Source organism: Drosophila montana, unplaced genomic scaffold (assembly GCF_035044405.1).
Source record: "Drosophila montana isolate Dmon_TW-CO22-7 unplaced genomic scaffold, ASM3504440v1 contig_3733_1, whole genome shotgun sequence".
NCBI classification, from domain to species: Eukaryota; Metazoa; Arthropoda; class Insecta; order Diptera; family Drosophilidae; genus Drosophila; species Drosophila montana.
Window position 1 is genome coordinate 9,921,950 of NW_026998620.1, and position 14,647 is coordinate 9,936,596.

The following is a 14,647-nucleotide window of genomic DNA, read 5'->3' on the forward strand; positions in this document are numbered from 1 at the left end:
CCGCAATCAAAACATTTTGTAAGAGATAATAAAAGTTTTGAATGGACCTGCCGAGAGACAGCTTATGCATGTAAATGACATTAGAAATCAATGGCTACATGAAAAGCTCGTAAAAATAGCCAAAGCAGCACGTATAGCGATTTCTTCTTCACTTTAACTTTAACGCCTTATAATATATTATATTTTTATAAATCTTTTTTATTAACATATAAGCTTCCATTTAAATTTCCCTCTTCAAATTTTTGTTCTTACGATATACGATATAATAATACGAACTGGCCTACTAATTTGCCCAGGTGGCAACGCTGAAGCATAGATGCAACAGCTGTGCTACAACAGCTGCGACAGCGTCGAACCGAATTTTAGCAGAAAATTTCAATTTCTTAGATAAAACAAAAACTAGGGAACCATGTGGGAGCCTCCTCGACTGAGTGCATCGTTACGAGCCAAAACGGAACTTGAATCAAGAACCCCCCGCTTCAACGGACTGAGACATGTCAGAGCGAAAATATTAGCATCCACGCCGACAAATTGCAAAGAGTAAGCCGCTGCTATTTCACAACTGATAAATTTCCAATTATATTCACACACAACGTAATATGATTTTTTAAAGAAACGCGGAACAGACGATAGCAAAATTGCTGGCACAGTTGCCGACGGATAAACAGCCAGCGGCAAAGGTTCAGCTGCAGAAGCTGCGCAATCTGGTCCAGGAATGCATGGGTTATGAGGAGCAGCCGAAAGTGGTGGAACACGCGACACTGTATCTATTCTGGTCGCTGCTTGATCAGCGCGTGCTGCTGGTGGCCACCACTAACCGACTGCACGCAATGTTTGGATACACTTTCGACCGGAAACAATCGCAAATACACAACTGTGTGCTGGCCATAGCCGATGCACTGCAGGAGCATGAGTTGCTTGCCTTAAAGCGCTGGCGGCAATCACAGCACAGGACGTCGGAAGATCGTCCACTTTGGGGCGAACATGTGCACGTGAGCTGTAAGCAGGCGGAGTGGCTGGATGTTGGCTTGCTGACAAACCTGTCGCCCGATGCACTGCTCAAAAATAAGGTCGTCAACAAATTCACCATGAAATACAAGACCGGCGGTGCAGCAGTGCCAGCTGCAAAGCAGGTCACGGATGGATTCAAACTAAGCCCGGAGCTGGAGACACTGCTGAACATAGCTCAGAAAATTGAAGATGAGCTGTTATTAAATCGCGTGGGCGATATGCTTAGTTCCAAGCGCAGCAGTGAGGAATTGCAGAACGAGCTAATGGAACTGCTGGGCTTTGAGCACTTCGAACTGGTTGGACAGCTGCTACAGGAGCGCTCCAAGATTGCACAGCAGTTGGAGCACTACGCAACGAGATCTCGTCGCATCAAACAGGTGAAGCAAAAGCGGCAGCAGCCTGCTGCCAGCTCAGAAAAGCGTCCCACGGTAGCCAGCGCAGTTGTGGTGCAATCGGCACAGGAAAAGCAGTTGGGTAAGCAGCAGCGTCGCGAGGAAAAGAAACTCCAGCGCATTATGCGCAGCATCAAGGACGATGACGAGGCTGCCGAGGAAGCGGGCGGCGCCGTTGCCATTTCCGCGCAGCAGCTGCGAATGCAACATCAGCGCAAACTGCTGGAGGCAGCACAACGAGAACCGCTGCTGCTCAGCACCAAAGCGGTTAAGGCCGAGCACTCAACCTACACTCCACCCATACGCTATCCATACGTCTTTGACAGCCAACTGGAGGCCAAACAACATGCCGGCTTCATAGGCGGCAGCCGCATCACGTTACCCGAAAATGCGCAACGCATAGACAATAAGCAGTGGGAGGAGGTAAAAATTCCAGCCAGCGAGCCGCCGCCTCTTACAGTGGGTAATCAGCGCATTAAAATCGCCGAACTGGATGACATTGGCCAAATGGCATTTGCCAACTGCAAGGAGTTAAATCGCATACAATCGGTAGTTTATCCTGTCGCCTATCACAGCAACGAGAATATGCTAGTGTGTGCGCCGACTGGCGCTGGAAAAACCAACGTGGCCATGTTGGCCATTGTGCACACCATTCGCTGTCATTTGGAGGAGGGCGTCATCAATCGAGATCAATTTAAAATTGTCTACATTGCGCCTATGAAGGCGCTAGCCGCCGAAATGGTCGAGAACTTTTCCAAGCGCCTGAAATCACTGCAGATTATCGTGCGGGAGTTGACCGGCGACATGCAGCTGACCAAGGCAGAAATGGCCGCCACCCAAATACTGGTTACCACTCCAGAGAAATGGGATGTTGTCACCAGAAAGGGTAAGCAAATAAATAAAAAATCCAACCGGATAATCTTACATTTATAAACACAATGCAGGTAGTGGTGATGTGGCGCTAATTAGTCTCGTTCAACTTCTGATTATTGACGAGGTGCATCTGCTGCACGGTGAGCGTGGTCCCGTGGTGGAGGCATTGGTTGCGCGCACTTTACGTTTGGTAGAGTCCTCGCAGTCCATGATACGCATCATTGGTTTGTCCGCGACGCTGCCCAACTACATAGATGTTGCCCACTTTCTGCGCGTGAATCCCATGAAGGGTCTGTTCTACTTTGATTCGCGCTTCCGACCCGTGCCCCTGGACACTAACTTCGTTGGCATCAAATCGGTAAAGCCGCTGCAACAAATCGCTGACATGGATCAGTGTTGTTACCAGAAATGCGTGGAGATGGTTCAGCAGGGGCATCAGGTCATGGTTTTTGTGCATGCACGTAATGCCACCGTTCGCACGGCAAATGTGCTGCGCGAACTGGCGCAGCAGAACAACACCAGCGCGATGTTTTTGCCAAAGGATAACAATGCACATGGCCTGGCCTGCCGCTTCATACAGAAGAGCAGAAATAAACAGCTAGTGGAACTGTTTTCCAGTGGTCTGGCCATGCATCACGCTGGCATGCTCCGTGCCGATCGCCAAATGGTGGAGAAATACTTTATAGAGGGTCACATCTCAGTGCTGGTCTGCACGGCGACGCTCGCCTGGGGTGTCAATTTGCCTGCCCATGCGGTCATCATACGCGGCACGGATATTTATGATGCGAAACACGGCAGCTTTGTAGATCTGGGCATACTGGATGTGCTGCAGATCTTTGGACGCGCTGGCCGGCCGCAGTTCGATAAAAGCGGTGTGGGCACTATTATAACCAGCTACGACAAGCTCAATCATTATCTCTCCCTGTTGACCAATCAATTCCCTATCGAATCCAACTTTGTGCAGTGCTTGGCTGATAATCTGAACGCTGAAATTGGTCTGGGCACCATTTCTAATGTGGAGGAGGCCATCGAGTGGCTAAGCTATACGTGAGTAGCTCTCATCCTATATCCTAGTATTATCCAATTGATATATATGTTGATAAATCTCCCATAGCTACCTCTTTGTGCGCATGCGTATTAATCCACATGTCTATGGCATTGAGTACGCTGAGCTGCAAAAGGATCCAACGTTAGAGGCGCGCCGACGCGCTCTTATTATGTCTGCATCGATGAGCTTGGATAAGGCCAAGATGATGCGGTTCAATCAGCGCACCATGGACATGAATATAACCGACTTGGGTCGTACTGCCTCGCATTTCTACATAAAATACGATACGGTGGAAACGTTCAATGAACTGATGAAGCCATACATGAACGAATCCGAGCTGCTAGCCATGATGTCACAGGCGCAGGAGTTTCAACAGCTCAAAGTGCGTGACGACGAGCTCGAGGAGCTAGATGAACTGCGCGAATACTATTGCAAGCTGAAAGCATTTGGAGGTAGCGAAAATGTTTGCGGCAAGGTATGGATACATCGGTTTTTTGTACCAGTTCCACAATGATTTACCTTATTCACTCTCTTTCCAGGTGAACATTTTAATACAAACATATCTGTCCAATGGTTATGTCAAGTCCTTCTCATTGAGCTCCGACATGTCGTATATAACCCAAAATGTTGGCAGAATCGCGCGCGCTCTGTTTTCCATTGTGTTGAGGCAAAACAATGCCACTTTGACGGGTCGCATGCTGCAGCTTTGCAAGATGTTTGAGCGCAGACAATGGGACTTTGATAGCCATTTAAGACAATTTCCGGCAATTAATGCGGAGACCATTGACAAACTCGAACGTCGCGGACTGAGCGTTTATCGACTCAGAGATATGGAGCAGCGTGAGCTGAAAGAATGGCTGCGCAGCGATCGTTATGCAGAGCTAGTCATACGATCGGCACGGGAACTGCCGCTGTTGGAGGTGGAGGCCAGTTTGCAGCCCATCACACGCACCGTGTTGCGAATCTCTATAACGATCTGGCCGGATTTCACCTGGAACGATCGGGTACATGGGAAGACGAGTCAAGCATTTTGGCTGTGGATCGAGGACCCGGAGTCCAACTACATTTATCATTCGGAGCTGTTTCAGCTGAATCGCAAATGCGTTTTTAACGGTCAGTCACAGCAGCTCGTGATGACCATTCCGTTGAAGGAGCCACTGCCACCACAGTACTACATACGCGTTACCAGCGACAGCTGGCTGGGCAGCACCACCTGCGTCCCGCTATCTTTTCAGCATCTGGTGCTGCCGGAACATCATCCGCCGCTGACCGAGCTACTGCCGTTGCGTCCGCTACCAGTTAGCAGCCTGCACAATGCTCTTTACGAATCGCTGTACAAATTCACCCACTTCAACCCCATACAGACACAAATCTTTCACTGCCTGTACCACACGGACAACAATGTGCTGCTGGGCGCACCCACAGGCAGTGGCAAGACAATTGTCGCGGAAATAGCCATTTTTCGTGCGGTAAATATGCAGCCCAAATGCAAGGTGGTGTACATAGCACCGCTTAAGGCGCTCGTCAAGGAACGCATCGCGGACTGGCAGCAACGCTTCGAGCGCTCATCACTGGGTCTTAAAGTCGTTGAACTGACAGGCGATGTCACACCGGACATTCAAGCTATTCGCGAATCGCAGTTGATTGTGACCACGCCGGAGAAATGGGACGGCATCAGTCGCTCCTGGCAGACGCGCGAATATGTGCAACATGTGGCTTTGATTGTGATCGACGAGATCCATCTTCTGGGCGACGATCGTGGTCCGGTTATCGAAGTCATTGTTTCCCGCACCAACTTTATCAGCTCACACACGGGCCGCTCCATACGCATAGTGGGGTTGTCCACGGCACTGGCCAACGCTCAGGATTTGGCCAATTGGTTAGGCATTAAACGCGTGGGTCTCTACAATTTCAAGCCCTCAGTGCGACCGGTGCCGCTACAAGTACACATCAATGGCTTTCCAGGCAAGCACTATTGCCCGCGAATGGCCACAATGAACCGGCCCACGTTCCAGGCCATACGCACATACTCTCCATGTGAACCCACCATTGTGTTTGTCTCTTCGCGCCGACAGACGCGTCTCACGGCGCTGGATTTGATCACATTTGTGGCTGGCGATGAAAACCCCAAACAATTCCTGCACATTGCCGAGCACGAAATGGAGCTGATTCTCCAGAACATACGCGACCAGAACTTGAAATTTTGTCTGGCATTTGGCATTGGACTTCACCATGCTGGTTTGCAGGAGCCAGATCGCAAGTGTGTTGAAGAGCTATTTTTGAATCGTAAGATACAGGTTCTAGTGGCCACCGCCACCTTGGCCTGGGGTGTCAATCTGCCTGCCCATCTGGTGGTGATCAAGGGTACCGAATACTTTGACGGCAAGGTAAAGAAGTACGTGGACATGCCCATTACAGATGTGCTTCAAATGATGGGTCGTGCTGGACGACCACAGTTTGACAACGAGGGAGTTGCCGTCGTTCTAGTGCATGATGAAAAGAAGAACTTTTACAAGAAGTTTCTCTACGATCCCTTCCCTGTTGAGTCCAGTCTGCTGGGTGTGCTGCCGGAGCATATCAATGCTGAAATTGTAGCGGGCACAGTGCAGACCAAGCAGGCGGCACTGGACTATCTGACTTGGACATACTTTTTCCGACGACTGCTTCGCAATCCATCCTACTACCAACTGCAAGGCGTGGAGCCTGAAAATGTTAATGCCTTCATGTCCAGCCTGGTGGAACGCGTTGTCTACGAACTAACAGGCGCTGCTTGCGTAGTGGAGCGTGATGGACAACTGGTGCCAACTTTTTTGGGTCGCATCAGCTCCTACTACTATCTGTCGTATCGCACAATGAAGCATTTCTTGGATGACTTACAGCCGGGCATGAACACCAAGGAGGTTCTGCTGGCCATCGCCGATTCCTATGAGTTTGATCAGCAGCCTGTGCGACACAACGAGGACAAATATAACGAACAGATGGCCGAGACGAGTCGCTTCCGGCCGCCATCGGCCAGTTGGGACTCGCCCTACACAAAGACATTCCTGCTGCTACAAGCGCACTTTTCGCGCCAGACGCTGCCCAATTCGGACTATCTGACGGACACCAAGTCGGCACTAGACAATGCAACGCGTGTCATGCAAGCCATGGTGGACTACACTGCGGAGCGCGGTTGGCTATCGACCAGTCTGGTTGTACAACAATTGATGCAGTGCGTCATTCAAGCACGTTGGTTCGACGCATGCGAATTTCTTACGCTGCCCGCCGTTAACGAGGCCAATGTGGATGTGTTCCTTAACATACAGCACGAGAATCACGATTACCTAACACTTCCCGTCCTAAAAGAACTATGCAGAAAGGACTACGAAGTGCTGGCAGCACCGCTGCGAGATGCCTTCGAAGAGCACGAGATCGAACAGATGTACAGGGTAAAGTTTTAATATTCTACAGCGGTTGCAAGACATGTCCAAACTAACAACGTTTTTTTACCAGGTTATTCAAGACTTGCCGGAAATCTCGCTACAAATCTCTGTGGAGGGTCGGTATCTGGATAAGGAGTACGCCAAACGTCCGATATCAATTACCCATGGTTCAATCAACTGGACACCGCTACATGCGAACGAGGACTATGTGCTGTGCGTCGATCTGCAGCGTTTGAATGTTGCCGGGCAGCGTAGAACTGGCGGCCAAGGTTACGCCATACACTGTCCCAAGTATCCAAAGCCAAAAAACGAGGCTTGGTTCCTAACACTCGGCTCGCAGTCCAATGACGAGCTGCTGGCCATGAAGCGTTTGACCCTGCGCGGCACTCGCTCCTCCAATCGCATCTCCTTCCAGGCAACGCCACGTCGCGGCCGATTGCTACTCACGTTATATTTAATGTCGGATTGCCTGATTGGCTTTGATCAGCAGTACGATTTGCATTTTGAAATTATTGATGCAAAGGCCTAAAACGCATAAATGTTCACTAAATACATCCCTCAGCCATTCGTTAACTGAAGGCTTATTAAGTCATATTTATGGAGTAAGTAGTTATATCAGCATATATGCAATTGTAGTTAAACTTACATATTTAATATGTGATTCCCGAGTATATGTCTAACATTTTATATATTGTTACTTGGAGCTTCCCTGTTATTGGGGCTATTGTGTAAAGTATCCATGTTAACTGTCGTATTAAAGAAAACAACTGAATTTATGGCACGACCCAAATAACATTCTGAAATTTGTGTTCCGTTTTGTGAAATTACTTGCTCTAAAAGTGTTAACATATAGTCGCCTTGTAGGCGGCAAATAATTTAACATAATCTACCATACTATACTCTACCGTAAAATATTCTAAACTTGAGTCACGTCTGATAAGAGTATATTTAAAATGAACTACGCTATAAATAACTCAGTCTCTCTGGACAAACAGTGTTTACATACTATAAAAGTGTGCATTACTATAATGAAAGCATGGGAGTGTATAAAATACGCCGTCGGTAACTGGACAGCAGTCAAACGAGTTTTGTATTTTGTCTAGTTGAGTACGCGTTGGACCTCCAAATGTTATCTTTAGTTTTGTTAGGCCTTACGCTTTTAGCGTTGGGCTGGTATTACCTTAAGCACCATTACTCATACTGGGAGCGTCGTGGTTTTCCGTGTGATAAAAATGCCGGTATCCCATTTGGGTGTCTGGCCAGCGTCTGGAGAATGGAGAAGGCCATGGGCATGGCCGTTTATGATGTGTATAAAAACAGTAAAGAGCGATTTTTAGGCACCTATCTACTCTTCCGGCCGGCTGTCTTGGTACGCGATGCTGAGCTGGCACGCCGTGTGTTAGCTCAGGACTTCGCAAGCTTCCACGATCGCGGCGTATACGTGGACGAGAAAAAGGATCCTCTGTCGGCGTCAATCTTTGCGCTGCGTGGTCAAAGCTGGCGTTCCATGCGGCACAAGCTGTCGCCGTGCTTTACTTCTGGCAAGCTGAAGGGCATGTACAGCACATCAGAAGACATTGGCATCAAAATGATAGCCCATTTGCAAAAAGAGCTGCCCGAGCAGGGCTCCAAAGAGGTGGATCTGAAGGAAGTGCTGCAAACCTATGCCATCGATATAATTGCCTCAGTTATATTCGGACTAGACGTGAATAGCTATGAACAGCCAGACAATAAATTCAAGAAAATGGTTACTATTATACGACGCAATAACCGTTTTTCCGCACTTTTTCGCATGATGCTTTTCCTAGTTCCCTCGTAAGTAACAGCCGGATTTAAATTTTGATATAAATTATTGACTTAACGAAATTCGCAGTGTCGCCAAGTTTTTGTTTCGCATTGGCTTCAAGAACCCTATTGGACTGGCCATGTTGGCCATTGTCAAAGACACCATCGAATATCGAGAGCAGCACGGCATTGTGCGCAAGGACATGCTGCAGTTGCTCATGCAGCTGAGGAACAAGGGCAGCATTGACGATGACGACAGCAAAAGCTGGAACATTCAGACCAGTGGTGATGGTGAGCATTGAAGAATATCGCCTGCTATAATCTATACACTTATAAATATTCCACTTTTAGGGCAATTAAAGAGTATATCTTTGGAGGCAATCACCGCCCAGGCTTTTATATTTTACGTAGCTGGACAAGAGACAACCGGCTCGACGGCTGCATTAACAATCTTCGAACTGGCCCAGTATCCAGAGCATCTAAAACGTTTGCAAGGCGAGGTGGATGAGACACTTAAGCAAAACGATGGCAAAATCACCTACGATGTACTGAACAAGATGGAGTTTCTGGAGCTATGTCTGCAGGAAACTATGCGCAAATATCCCGGTTTGCCAATGCTGAATCGTGAATGCACGCAGGACTATACAGTCCCGGACACAAACCATGTCATAAAGAAGGGCACTCCGGTGGTCATCTCGCTGCATGGCATACATCGCGACGCAGAGTATTTCCCAGATCCCGACAAATACGATCCCTATCGTTTTGCTGAGGATACCAAAAACTATAATCCGATAGCCTATATGCCCTTCGGTGAGGGTCCCAGGATATGCATTGCCCAGCGAATGGGTCGCGTTAATGCCAAATTGGCCATCGTCAAAATACTGCAAAACTTCAATATCGAGGTGATGAGCAAACGGGAGCTGGAGTTTGAAACCACCAGCATTGCGCTGCTGCCTAAGGATGGTGTCAAAGTGCGCCTCTCCAAAAGGATACCCAACTGAATGAAAACTTGCAACTAATTACGAAATAATTTTGCCAACCATTTTCCATTAAGATAGTGCCTAGTGATTCGTTGATAGCAGTTAAGTCGCCTTATCGGCGGCCACCAAATAATTTCCCTGATTATTTTATGAATAGAGTCCACACTTTTTATTAAATGCTTGCAATGTACTCGTAGTTACTCTCAGATAACTGAGCACATACATGAATAAGTTTATATCTATATACAAAACTATTTGTCCTGACTGACTGACTGACTCACTGATTGGTGATCAACGCACAGCCCATATTATCACTGAAGTTACCTTACGTGATGAAGATGCACGTTAAGACGGGGTTTCGGGAAATTCCACCCGTTTTTCCCGAAAAACGTTTGTATGAAACCGTTCGGTCGGCCTCAAACTCATTTTCAAAAATCTTTGTTCATATCCATTTGAAGTGGGAATCATATTTGGGACGTGTTTCACATTTTTCGCAAAATCAAAGGTTCCTTGGTGGAAAGTGCCACTCCAAGATTTTTTTGGTAAAATTTTAAATTTTATCCGAGTTGCTTTAAACTTATATTCAAAGCTCTACATAAACACTTAACGAATACGCGTTTCAACGATTTGGCAAATTTCACTCGCAACAGTTGTAAATTGACGGAAAAAGGTTTTATGAAAGTTTTTTGTATACCGTCCGATCGGTTTCAAACTAATTTTCAAAGAGCTTTACAAGGCCAATGTATACCCGCTGTTATCCTATATAGACATAGGTCGAAATTTCCCACTTCAAAAATTCTATATAGACATGCCATAGGTAAAAATTTCTCACCAACATAACTCGTTCTAATCCCAACCGATTTTCATAAGGTTTGAGTCTTTGTTCATAGCTTGGTCTTAAGATTAATTTGACATCCAAATCTTCCAGCATTATTCTTGGTCAAAATTCATGTCAAAATGGTACCCTCAAATATCGTATATAGACATAGGTCAACATTTCCCACTCCCATAGCTCGGTCAAAACTCATCCGATTTGCACGAGGTTCGGGCCCTTGTTTATGGCTAGGCCTCTAGATCAATTTGGCAACTGAATCTGGCAACATTGTTTTTGATTTAAGGTATTGTCCGATTTGCTTTAAAATTATATTCATTAGCACTTATTGAATACGTGTTTCAGCGATTTGGGAAATTTCGCCCGCTAGTAATTTATAACATATATATACATATATATATTTATATATATGTATATTTATACATATGTCTAGCATTTTATATATTGTAACTTGGAGCTTCCCAGTCATTTATCCCATTGTGTTAAGTATCCATGTAAACTATTGTATATAAAAACGAGAAAGAAGTGCTATCTTCGGCACACCGAAGATTTAATACCCTTGCAGACCCAACCTTTTCAAAATGCTTATAGTGCTTTGCCCGTATCTAAGAAGCACAGGGAAAATAGTTAATGCCGAGTATGGTTAAGATATCATGAAAAACAAAACAGGTTTCCGTACAACAACTTAATTTTCGACCGATCGTTCCTATGGCAGCTATATGATATAGTAGCCCGATGTGAATAAGATTTTGCATAAGTGGAGGGAGCATAGAAAAACTAATAAATGCCGTGTTTGGTCAAGATATCTTGAAAAACAAAAAAATTCCATACAACAGCATAATTTTCGACCGATCGTTCCTATGGCAGCTATATGATATAGTTGTCCGATCTTAATAGGATTTTGCATATATATGGGGAGCGTAGTAAAACTAATAAATACCGAGTTTGGTCAAGATATCTTGAAAAACATAAAAATTTTTCCATACAAAAACTTAATTTTCGACCGATCGTTCCTATGGCAGCTATATGATATAGTTGTCCGATCTTAATAGGATTTTGCATATATATGGGGAGCGTAGTGAAACTAATAAATACCGAGTTTGGTCAAGATATCTTGAAAAACATAAAAATTTTCCATACAAAAACTTAATTGTCGACCGATCGTTCCAATGGCAGCTATATGATATAGTTGCCCGATCTGAATAGAATTTTGCATATATATGGGGAGCTTAGTAAAACTAATAAGTACCGAGTTTGGTCAAGATATCTTGAAAAACATAAAAATTTTCCATACAAAAACTTAATTTTCGACCGATCGTTCCTATGGCAGCTATATGATATAGTTGTCCGATCTTAATAGGATTTTGCATATATATGGGGAACGTTGTAAAACTAATAAATACTAAGTTTAGTAAAGATAACTTTATAAACAAAAATGTTTTCCATACAAGAACCTACTTTTCGACCGATCGTTCCTATGGCAGCTATATGATATAGTGGTCCGATCCAGCTGGTTTTGACATATGAACTGCGTGCAACAGAAAGAGGGACTTCGGCAAAGTTTCATAAAGATAGCTTTAAAACTGAGAGACTAGTTCGCATAGAAACAGACAGACGGACAGACGGACATGGCTATATCAACTCGGCTGTTGATACTGATCAAGAATATATATACTTTATGGGGTCGGAGATGTCTCCTTCTATGCGTTACACATTTCACGACAAAATTATAATACCCTCTGCAAAGGTATAAAAAATACATTGTACAGCCCAAATAACATTCTGAAATATGTGTTCCGTTTTGGGAAATTACTTGCCCTAAAAGTGTTGCATACGTCGTTTTATAGGCGGCAAATAATTTATCATAACCTACCACAAGCTACTATCAAATATTCTAAACTTGAGTCGCGTCTGATAAGAGTTTATTTAAAATGGATTTCGCTATTAATAACTACGTATCTGTGGCCAAACAGTGTTTACGTACTATGAAAGAGTGCAATCATATTATGAAATCACGGGAGAGTATAAAATACGCCATCAGTAGCTGGACAGCAGTCAAACGAGTTTTGTATTTCGTCTAGTTGAGTACGCGTTGGACCTCCAAATGTTATCTTTAGTTTTGTTAGGCCTTACGATTTTAGCGTTGGGCTGGTATTACCTTAAGCACCATTACTCATACTGGGAGCGTCGTGGTTTTCCGTGTGATAAAAATGCCGGTATCCCATTTGGGTGTCTGGCCAGCGTCTGGAGAATGGAGAAGGCCATGGGCATGGCCGTTTATGATGTGTATAAAAACAGTAAAGAGCGCTTTTTAGGAACCTATCTACTCTTCCGGCCGGCTGTCTTGGTACGCGATGCTGAGCTGGCACGTCGTGTCTTAGCTCAGGACTTCGCAAGCTTCCACGATCGCGGCGTATACGTGGACGAGAAAAATGATCCTCTGTCGGCGTCAATCTTTGCGCTGCGTGGTCAAAGCTGGCGTTCCATGCGGCACAAGCTGTCGCCGTGCTTTACTTCTGGCAAGCTGAAGGGCATGTACAGCACATCAGAAGACATTGGCATCAAAATGATAGCCCATTTGCAAAAAGAACTGCCCGAGCAGGGCTCCAAAGAGGTGGATCTGAAGGCGGTGCTGCAAACCTATGCCATCGATATAATTGCCTCAGTTATATTCGGGCTGGACGTAAATAGCTATGAACAGCCAGACAATAAATTCAAGAAACTGGTTACTATAATACGACGCAATACCCGTTTTACGGCACTCTTCGGAATGATGGTTTTCCTGGTTCCTTCGTAAGTAACAGACAGACTTCAATATTAATATAAACCAAAAAGAAGGGCTATCTTCGGCACGCCGAAGATTTAATACCCTTGCGGACCCATCCTTTTCATATTGCTTAAATTGCTTTGCCCGTATCTAAGAAGCACAGGGAAAATAGTTAATGCGAGTTAAATAGTTAACGAGTTTGTATCTAAATAAGCAAAAACTTTTTTATACAAGAACCTACTTTTCGACCGATCGTTCCTATGGCAGATATATGATATAGATATATGATAACCTGAGAGACTAGTTCGCATAGAAACAGACAGACGGACACGGCTATATCGACTCGGCGGTTGATATTGATCTCCGACCCCTTATGGGGTCGGAGATGTCTCCTTCTATGCGTTACACATTTCACGACAAAATTATAATACAGAGGGTATAATGATTGCTTAAACCAATTGTTGCAGTGTCGCCAAGTTTTTGTTTCGCATTGGCTTCAAGAATCCTGTTGGACTGGCCATGTTGGCCATTGTCAAAGACACCATCGAATATCGGGAGCAGCACGGCATTGTGCGCAAGGACATGCTGCAGTTGCTCATGCAGCTGAGGAACAAGGGCAGCATTGACGATGACGACAGCAAAAGCTGGAACATTCAGACCAGTGGTGATGGTGAGCATTACCTGCTATAATCTGATCAATTATTAATGTCCCACTTTCAGGTCAATTAAAGAGTATATCTTTGGAGGCAATCACCGCCCAGGCTTTTATATTTTACGTAGCTGGACAAGAGACAACCGGCTCGACGGCTGCATTAACAATCTTCGAACTGGCACAGTATCCAGAGCATCTAAAACGTTTGCAAGGCGAGGTGGATGAGACACTTAAGCAAAACGATGGCAAAATCACCTACGATGTACTGAACAAGATGGAGTTTCTGGAGCTATGTCTGCAGGAAACTATGCGCAAATATCCCGGTTTGCCAATGCTGAATCGTGAATGCACGCAGGACTATACAGTCCCGGACACAAACCATGTCATAAAGAAGGGCACTCCGGTGGTCATCTCGCTGCATGGCATACATCGCGACGCAGAGTATTTCCCAGATCCCGACAAATACGATCCCTATCGTTTTGCTGAGGATACCAAAAACTATAATCCGATAGCCTATATGCCCTTCGGTGAGGGTCCCAGGATATGCATTGCCCAGCGAATGGGTCGCGTTAATGCCAAATTGGCCATCGTCAAAATACTGCAAAACTTCAACATCGAGGTGATGAGCAAACGGGAGCTGGAGTTTGAAACCACCAGCATTGCGCTGCTGCCTAAGGATGGTGTCAAAGTGCGCCTCTCCAAAAGGATACCCAACTGAATGAAAACTTGCAACTAATTACGAAATAATTTTGCCAACAATTTTCCATTAAGATAGTGCCTAGTGATTCGTTGATAGCAGCTAAGTCGCCTTATCGATGCACACCAAATAATTTTCCTGATTATTTTATGAATAGAGTCAACACTTTTTATTAAATGCTTGCAATG

The 14,647-nt window shown here is 45.3% G+C and overlaps 2 protein-coding genes across 2 annotated transcripts; both read left to right on the top strand.

Moving 5' to 3' along the window:
* Nucleotides 1-312: 312 nt before the first annotated feature.
* obe (obelus) lies at nucleotides 313-7,539 on the top strand. Its single transcript, XM_064693118.1, has 6 exons — nucleotides 313-540; nucleotides 614-2,289; nucleotides 2,348-3,323; nucleotides 3,391-3,799; nucleotides 3,864-6,752; nucleotides 6,817-7,539. Exons 1-6 carry the CDS (start codon nucleotides 410-412, stop codon nucleotides 7,273-7,275), a joined length of 6,540 nt encoding a protein of 2,179 aa, XP_064549188.1. The 5' UTR covers nucleotides 313-409; the 3' UTR covers nucleotides 7,276-7,539.
* A 275-nt stretch (nucleotides 7,540-7,814) lies between these two features.
* LOC135437128 (uncharacterized) lies at nucleotides 7,815-14,646 on the top strand. Its single transcript, XM_064694976.1, has 6 exons — nucleotides 7,815-8,561; nucleotides 8,620-8,822; nucleotides 8,883-9,529; nucleotides 12,388-13,136; nucleotides 13,578-13,780; nucleotides 13,831-14,646. Exons 1-6 carry the CDS (start codon nucleotides 7,873-7,875, stop codon nucleotides 14,478-14,480), a joined length of 3,141 nt encoding a protein of 1,046 aa, XP_064551046.1. The 5' UTR covers nucleotides 7,815-7,872; the 3' UTR covers nucleotides 14,481-14,646.
* Nucleotide 14,647: the final 1 nt, after the last annotated feature.

Excerpts from the sequence above, each read along its gene's own strand:
- LOC135437128 (XM_064694976.1), top strand. The coding sequence starts at position 7,873 with ATGTTATCTTTAGTTTTGTTAGGCCTTACGCTTTTAGCGTTGGGCTGG. Across the intron at positions 8,562-8,619 it reads ATGCTTTTCCTAGTTCCCTC|TGTCGCCAAGTTTTTGTTTC; the intron begins GTAAGTAACAGC and ends CGAAATTCGCAG. Across the intron at positions 9,530-12,387 it reads TCTCCAAAAGGATACCCAAC|CTGGACAGCAGTCAAACGAG; the intron begins TGAATGAAAACT and ends CGCCATCAGTAG.
- obe (XM_064693118.1), top strand. The coding sequence starts at position 410 with ATGTGGGAGCCTCCTCGACTGAGTGCATCGTTACGAGCCAAAACGGAA. Across the intron at positions 541-613 it reads ACGCCGACAAATTGCAAAGA|AAACGCGGAACAGACGATAG; the intron begins GTAAGCCGCTGC and ends GATTTTTTAAAG. Across the intron at positions 6,753-6,816 it reads AGATCGAACAGATGTACAGG|GTTATTCAAGACTTGCCGGA; the intron begins GTAAAGTTTTAA and ends TTTTTTTACCAG.